This window comes from Folsomia candida, unplaced genomic scaffold (genome assembly GCF_002217175.1).
Source record: "Folsomia candida strain VU population unplaced genomic scaffold, ASM221717v1 Fcan01_Sc006, whole genome shotgun sequence".
In the NCBI taxonomy this organism is placed as follows: domain Eukaryota; kingdom Metazoa; phylum Arthropoda; class Collembola; order Entomobryomorpha; family Isotomidae; genus Folsomia; species Folsomia candida.
In genome coordinates this window covers 4,241,020-4,249,721 of record NW_019091198.1, presented here as the reverse complement: position 1 = coordinate 4,249,721, position 8,702 = coordinate 4,241,020, and the positions used below count along the sequence as shown (strand labels likewise).

The following is an 8,702-nucleotide window of genomic DNA, read 5'->3' as shown; positions in this document are numbered from 1 at the left end:
TTGATTCGTATTTTGATCTTGTTCAAGAAATATCATGCATCACGCGATGCCCTAATGAAAAGGTGGAACAAAGAAGATGAACGTTAATTGAATTCGTTAATTACAGGCCTTCGATATCTCTGTCTGATGGATTTAAAGTTATTTTCGTCGGGGCTAGAATTTTAACTGGGAAATTAACTGCTGGTTGTGCGACACAGTCTCCGTACGTATATCGGGATCCATATACTGATAAAATGATAATGGTAGTTAACACGGTGTGTATGCATGTACTGAAAGTAAGCTCTTTTCCAGGGATTACAGAAAAACGTGTGCTCACCACCCCAATCACACGAAGATACATACATATTCTTTGTCTGGATTGTAATGTGATTGACCCCTGAAAACCACTGTACGTCCTCCCCGTCCGGGTTGCTGCGAGTAAGTACATGACATTCGCTCCGACTTATTGTTGTCCTAATCGGATTGAGATTGAACATGTCAGGCTACGTACTGGTGGACCTTCTCAGCTCCAACTTTGTGTGCGACCTTTCGTCTTCTCCGCTAATATGACATACATTGGGACGTGATTCACCTGTGATGGGGAAAACTTTTTAGCTTTCCTTCTCCCAAGGAAGAATACTTAGAAGGCGAGTGAGGACTTACGTAAAGAGTTTACTTTGCTTTTACTCCTTTTATGATTTTGTAAATTGAATTGGCAAAAACACTTTGCTAACCGAACAATGAATGAAGATGAAGATGAAGAGCATACATAGTGAGCAAAAATACAATGCGTGGGAGGGACCATCGGTATGGAACAACATGTGTGTATGTATTTACATATGTGTGTGGGAGGTTTATTAATTTGAAGAAAAACTTGTCTAAAATAAAATAGGATGGAAAAGTGCACTATTTTATTTTCTTTAAACGGAGTTAAACACAATACACTTCGTTTGCCCATTCTAACACTTTGCAGATTTTATTTTTAGATGATTTTATTTTTGCTTCTTTTTTGCAGCGATTTGCTGCTGCATATTTGGAATATCAGTGCTGTCACTTGAATTGAACATCTATAAATTGTGGTTCTTTTTCTTATGCAAAATGCAAATATGTGTGAAAATGTAGGACATTGTGTGCATCTTCAAGCGTGGTGTGTATCAGTGGGACCTCTCGCTCCTCGCCGTCGTTGTGTTCCGTTCTTTCCACAAGAAAGCACCATAATTTATCAAAACTTGTACTTGGCAAGAAAGAGGTTCGGTAACAGACTTGTTCACGCTTTTGCTGAAATTAAATTCATTTGACCCCTGACTCGTTCTAACGATAAGTACACACAAAGAGAGAGAGAGAGAATTCTTCTTGTTGAACAATTCCATTTTGGAAAAGAAATGACTCATGGTTTTTATTACAAGTTTTGGTAAAGTGGAGGAGGCAGGAGAAAAAATTGGGACCCTGCCTAAAATTCAGATTCATACCCACTTGGCTCACTTTCTTCTGTGTAGAATGCAAAGTGTTAATAGCAGACGAAGCGACGACAGTAGGAGGGAGAACAAGAATTATTGCGGAAGAAATATTGGAGATGGAGAAAGGGTTGGAGTTGCCGGAGATCTCTTCCGCCTCCCCACTCGTCTTCTGTTTCCCTTCTTATTCAAATTAAAGTCGCGTCTTGTGAGGTTTCCCTTCAAGGATGAGGCAGCGTGAGGGGAGAGGACATCATCATCACTGGAGTCGGATGATAACGTGCCAACAGCAGCAGCAGCGTCCTCGTCATCCTCCTCCCATGGGGAGCAATCTGTTACCGTTCCTCGAAGCAGGATCGCTCTTCGTCGTCTCACATTGTTCCTTCGTCTCCCTGATAACATGATCGAAGGTCCACCACCACCGCCGTCCGTGGCATGACCACTGATCTCCCTTCGGTCTCGCAACCGATGACCAGATGACCAACCCCGCCATCCGCCATCCCTCCCTTTCCCACCACCATAACTTCCCCGGCCCTCCAACGCTTTACGGATTAACATGTTGAAATCAATTATTGTCAAACAAGGGGACTCTGTTTCCGTCTCGGATTGCACTTCCCGACGACGACTTTCTCGCACCCGTCCCTTTCTTCTCCCAATTATTCCACCTCCGCCGATTTTTCTTGTGTTTTCCGTCTCATCGGGACGCTTGTGCGTGAAACGTCGCACTTTATGCCTCGTGGTGGTGGTGGTGGATACAGCAGATGCACCGTTATGGCCAGGCAGTTCCCTGGATACATGCCCGTGATGACGGTGCTCTTTTAAAATGCTGAAGTCGAAAGTTTGATAAGCAGCCTTCTTCACTTCAACTTCATTAGGTTGAGACGTAAAGGAGAGCGGACCCCGTTGGGGAGAAGTCTCGGAGAGGTTGAGAAGTTGAACTGGTCGCCCCGTGGGTTGGTGACTTTTCCCAGTATGGCCTTTTCCATTATGATTATTGGACACATTAGTGACATTGTCTCCATTAGTATCCGTACGAGACCTGGTTGTTTGGAGGAGGGGATTAGCCGTGGACGACCTCCGTCTGATGTATTGTTGCTGGAAAATAGTCCCATTTTTCGTCGCCCTGACTTTCACCTGCTCCTCGTCGGAACTGTCGATATCCGAAGAGTCCGAATGTCGTGCAATTTCTTTCGTTAATTGGGGCAGTTTTACCACCGTCTTGTCCATCTCGTTCTCCCCTTCGTCGTCCTCATTGTCGTTGTCATTAACATTAGTGTTAGCTGGGATGGCTCCTGCAATTCCGTCTTTAGGATTAGATGGCGACCTGGTGTGAGATTTATCCCGGGATTTCCCCTTCGTCCTAGATCTTGCTCTTGGTCGGCTTTTTCCTCCTCGCATGCTGTTCTTGTGCCCTCCTCCTCGGTCGTTGTTGTCATCCCCCGGTGCTGTTGCTGCTGTGGCGGATAACACTGTCTGTGGAATGATCCCAGTGGCTTTATAGTACTCAAAGAAAGTTCTTGCCAAGTTCCGGCCAAGTCTTAAATCTGTAGGAAAAAAAATCTGCGTAAAGAAAATACTTTTGCAAGTCCATTTTGAAAGAAAAAACGCTTACATCCATCTTCATTATAAGTTATGATTGCGTTGGACAAAGCTTGTGTGTAGCCAAAGTATGAAACCTCCATGGTGTAGACGTTCACAGTATTTCGGAGTATTTCGCACAAATGCCTGAAACAAGGAACAGTTTGAAATAATTACACAGTATGTCCGGTTGTTACATAAAAAAGCCCACTGCAATTAAATGGCACCTCTAATGGCACCTAGATATACGGAATTATACGGGTATAGCACAATTCACTAAAAGCACAGCCCGTCTTCTACACATGAGCATTCGTGTAGCATTTGGTAGCCGAGGGTAATCTTATTTAGCTTCTTTTTCTTATTGCAATTTCTGACGAATAAAACTTGGGTTCCTTCTTATTTTTTAGTCAAAATTCCTATCACGCCTGCATGAAGGTTCACTTACAAGTCGTCGTAACTAACACAGTAATTGCAAAGCTAACCCTTGACATTTGTCATAAAAGTTTCTGACTTTGAACTAATTGAGTTCGCCAGCCACCACGAGGATGAAATTCCGCGAGAAAGAGACGCAACAAGGAAGAACGTGCGATTACAACCCACCAGATTCTTTTGTTACACCCAACCGCACGTAATCCGATACTGTCCTTGAAAAAGGATCACCGAGAGAGAGAGAGCTTTCCTTGCTGGTTTAATCCTTATTTTCACTACAGTTGATACAACCTTGATGATGATGAAGATACTTTTCCATTGGTTAAATTTACACCGAAAATTTTAATACGTATGACAAGGGCGAAATTGACGTCGTAAAAAACACGTGCAAAATATTTGCTTCTATTCGCTCCGTCAGTAATTTACGCTGTCCTCGCAAATCTTTGCATGCATATCTGTTCCACATAAATGAAATTATGTTCTGTTGAACTCTAGACATAATTCGATTCGTATGAAAAGAGTTTTTCACGTGTGTGTGCACAGTTGCGGTGTGAGATTTGTGGGGAAAATGGCGATGCAGAGAAAGTGTGAAGAGGAATTGAGTTAGGATACGTTACAAGACGCATATAAATTAGCTTCCTCGAGTTCCACTTGGATATTAAATTTATGAGAAGTTCTACATATGTATTTGCTAAGTAACTACTATTCTGATGCCGCCTTGGGATTTCTTATTCCGATTTTTGTACATGGCTAGACACTATTTTTGAATGTGTAAGGTTTGATGCATTATTTTTTTTTGTTAATTTATATAAGTGCATTGAAAAGAAGCGATATTACCGTCTCGCAGTTCCAGCCTTGTTTGGATCCCTGTTGTACATTGTGTGTGAAGGATTGTAGTCTTCCGCGTTATGGGCGAGCAGTTTCGGGAATAAAATGTGCCTTTCAAATCTACACAAATTCAAATAAAGATAAGTCATTTATCAAAATACGACGACATTATGTGTAACTATTGCCGTTTAATTATTACAAGGACAAAAATAAGAATATTGAGTTTAAATATTTAAAGTTAATGAAAACTAGTCAACCCGCACAGATCAGAATAGTGATCCTAATTTTAACAATTTGACATAAAATTGATTTTGATCTAAAGCCCAATAAATCCAGGTTAATTTATATCGCACAAATGCTCCCACGCGGTATTACTGGACATATCCGTGCCTCTACGTGTCTACCTACCTACCTACACACATACATCATAGGCGAGGATGTTTAATTTTACTCTGGAAAACACCGCAAACCAAAGATACGCGATGGTACCTTAAGTACGAGCACCATCGTCAACAGAAAGGCAACAACTCGGGTATTTACAACTTGTATCATGTTGGAAGAGAACAAATCATGGGCGACGGTACCAACCCGAATGTCGCAGTTGATTTGACGTGATTTTATAACTTGAAGTTCGTGGAGATACTCTTGATAACCGATTCTACCATTAATTTATTCATTCATTCCGCTGGTCTGGCTCTTGAGCCAGGCCACCCTTCACAACGCATACATGCATTCATACTCAGACAACAGTAAAAAGATAATGAATTATGCAACGACCACCAAGAAGCAGAATGAATGAAGGGTTGCTAGTTTGTATTAGGAGAATCAAGTATACACACAAAGTTGGTGGTGTGGTGTGCATGGTGGATGATGCCTCCGAAGGGGACGAGGTGGATGGGAAGAGAGGCGGAGGAGAAAGAAGTAATAAATGCAAACTACATTCCGACCGAAACAAAGGAAGATAAGTATTTGAATTTCACACAAAGCAAATGCACAACAACATGATTTGGCTGGATTTGACAAGTGGAGTCAATCCCCACTGAATTCGGCCAATTAGTAGATTTAATAAATCCCCACATGACTCAACGTCACTGGGCAATTTAAACCCAAACCATGTTCATCGTCTTATGTGTACACACTTGCATATGTACAACCAGCTTCAAAACGGTGGTATCCAGCATCCTCCTCCACCGCAAAACAACGAAGAACGCATAAATAAATGAGTGGAGAAAGCGCTGCTCATCATCATCACAATTCTCCTGAAGCATTTCCTCATAGCGAGGGCTGGCAGGTTCTCGTAATAGGGTAAAAGTTGCCTCACCTCAGCAAACTCATCACTGATATTGCCAACCCTCTTGTGAAACAACACTTTGCATTTTGCCGTAAATACTGAATCTCGCCCCTGTAATAAAAGCCGCTTTCTAATTTGGACGTGTCTTTGAAGGAGTGCCAGGCAGAGAAAAATACGAAACTTTGCTTCGTTGAAGTCGAGTAGTTTTGGAAGAGAGTCCATCCTCCTCTCGAGATGAAATGGTGGAGGTGCTTATTTGCAACGCATGTTTCGCTTAAGGATTGGATCCCCGAATTTGTTTGGATTTTGTGGGATAGAGAAAGATCGGATTGACTGGTGTATTGGGGATTCAAGACATCAAGCCGAGAAACGCTTTACATTGCATGAAACAAGCGGGCAGACTCGTCTAGAATAAACCGAGTGAATGGATCCCAAGGGCAGATTTTGAGATTTTGATTTTCAAGTAGCCAGACAAGGCAATAAAAACCATTTACTTTTTTCTTACTCGCCAACTATACGTAATCCAATTCCTGGTAAAGCAACCACACACTTGTACAACAACAAGAGAAAAAACTCTTGAAATTTATAGGATGCATGGATGTAAACTTTTTAAGTGTCCAACACATCTACTCTAATAAAGTGTTAGTATGATCCCTGGGTCCCTGGGTCCGTCTTCGCAATGCAAATTGCCCCATACAGTAGACAAAGAAGGAAGCGGAGCAACCACTGCATGCACTGCACTGCACTGCATGAATAAATGAATACATGAACATGTACACCCCACATACATACATCACTCATCAATAGTGGTTATCATGATAAGTGATCGTGATAAACACTATTAATTAATTATTTTAGTTTGAGAAACTCTACCCACAGCGAGTGGCATGTCAATTCGAATGTATTTTTGACGCTGAATCCAACGCCGTCAATGGTTTTGACCTGCGAGGCCCCCGTGACCTCGCCGTGACCGTGGTGTCCAAATCTGGCTTATTCGTGATGTCGCATATCAATTCGAATGTATTTTTGACGCTGAATCCGAATCCGTCAATAGCTTGGCGTTAATTGTAGAAGTTAACGGGGTTTATGGAACTTAACGGGAGCGTGAAGCGTGGGAATTTAAATAGTTAGCTATGCAGTTACTCCCACGCGACGGGAATTTAAGTAATTAGCTATTCAACTACTCCCACAGGGGGGAATCAAATTTTACTGTGACCAGGTTAATTAAAATGCAGTATGACTTGGGCAAACCCTCAGTCTGATGTATGTATGTAGTATGACAAAGTCTCCACTGGGAATTATTTAAAATATAGTATGACGGATTTTTCGCTTTGGGCACACCCCCCACTGGAACTCTAGAATCCGGCCTTGGCCGGGCTATACGCTAGTGTATACATAAATATGCTTAAAAATTCAAAGGCCCAATGGGAGACTGTGCCATGGATGTGTGTATATTCCAGAGATGAATATCATCACGCACTCCGATTAGCAGTGCAATGAGACCTGACGAGGAGTTGGTAAGTAGCATCTCGATAGAATAGACGGTGGTGGGATTAGTGAAAGCAAGCAGCAACAGGTACACGGAGCAAATAATTTCTTTACATCTCCATCTCCTCATTATATTATTACTTGGAGAAGAAGGAAGACGAAGAAACCACACTGTCAAATGCCACACCCACAAATAATGACTTCCTCACAGTCACGAGACTGTCATGCTCCTGCTGTAGGCGCCTTTTGAATGAGAGAGACACGACCATTTGCTGCCATCACTGCATTTACCGAGTGTCAGCCACAAAACCCACTCTCCCGTGTTGACCATTATTCATTGTAAAGACACGGAGAAAGCATGAAAGTTTAAATATGCAATTCCATTTTCTATCAGTAACTCTACGTTTGATTTATGAATCTCCCCTGGAGAAGCGAGCTCCTCACTTGACTTGACTTGAATGACACGACACATATACAAATACGGATGCGTTTTTCACTGCTTTCTCTCGAATCCAACCAACCAACTCTCCATCTACCCATCCACCACCACCACCAGCACCAGCACCCTCAGCATTGGAGAGAGTCGGCGAAAGTGAGCTGGATATTGCGGTGTGTTGTAATGGAGTGGACTATGAAAGGAAGGAGCCAATTCACTGATTCGACCACGCAGAAAATTGCCAACCAAACCAAACCATCTAAATTCAACTCTCTTGGCACAGCACTGTCTAAAAGTCCAACAAAGCTATTGAAATGCGATGTACATTTATTGTGTCAGTCAACCAGCTCGAGACCCGCACCCGCATCTCGGGAGAAACCCGACAAGTGGAAAGTATTCAACAAAATTGAAATTGTTCCGTCGCCACCCACCTCAGTAATTGGGGACCAGTTTGAACGTCCACCAACGCCAATGGTTGATGGAAGATCAAAACGCTGGTCCTGCTCCCTCAATCTCGGCCCCAACCCTACCACTGTATTCCAAATTGTAAAAAACAAACCAGAATCTGGGAAAATAGTTGGGAAGCCTGAGAGTGTAAGCTCCTGAGTGAACTCTGAACTGATCTCATGCAACTCTGGCTTTCTTTTTCTTCCGCTTCAATGCTTTCTCCAACCAATTCACAAGTGATGGTGATGGACATGGGGTCCGACTTTGTGAAGCAAGCTTTTATTCAACGATGCGAACACCGACACAATAAAGCTGGAGTCGCCTCGAGTTGGAAAATATATAAAATTGAACTGAAAGGATTTCGAGCTGGGTACATCTCTCCTCTGCCCTCGAACTCTGTCTTCTTGCACTCTGTAAAATAATGCTGTTGTTGAATTATTCTCTCCATTCGAGTCCTTTGCAAACATTTTAAATCTTTGTTCTACTCAAATATATTTTCTTGTCGATTTAATCGAAGTTCCATCAAGATTGATATTCAAACTAAAAAATGATTGCAGTACAAGAGTGATTTTTACTGATTTTTACTATCGAAATGCAAGTGATGCGAAAACCCATCAGATGGAATTGTCTGAACTGAACTGAAGGAAAACTTTATTTTGATTTTAGTTGCGTATTTTTTTTTTACTGATGCGCTTTATAATTCAGGGTCCACTGATCATTCATATTCGTATCTAGTGACGAACAAGATTTTTGTATGATTTTTTCCCTAATA

The 8,702-nt window shown here is 42.1% G+C and overlaps 1 protein-coding gene across 1 annotated transcript in view; it reads right to left on the bottom strand.

Moving 5' to 3' along the window:
• Positions 1-868: 868 nt before the first annotated feature.
• The window catches only part of LOC118436044, a 45,505-nt gene continuing 37,671 nt past the window's right edge, over positions 869-8,702 (bottom strand). Inside the window, exons 10-12 of the mRNA XM_035853001.1 lie at positions 4,278-4,388; positions 3,046-3,158; positions 869-2,977 (exon numbers count right to left, since the gene is read on the bottom strand). Of these exons, the coding sequence (XP_035708894.1) occupies positions 1,530-2,977; positions 3,046-3,158; positions 4,278-4,388 (1,672 nt within the window). The 3' untranslated portion in view covers positions 869-1,529. The remainder of the gene's footprint in view (positions 2,978-3,045; positions 3,159-4,277; positions 4,389-8,702) is intronic.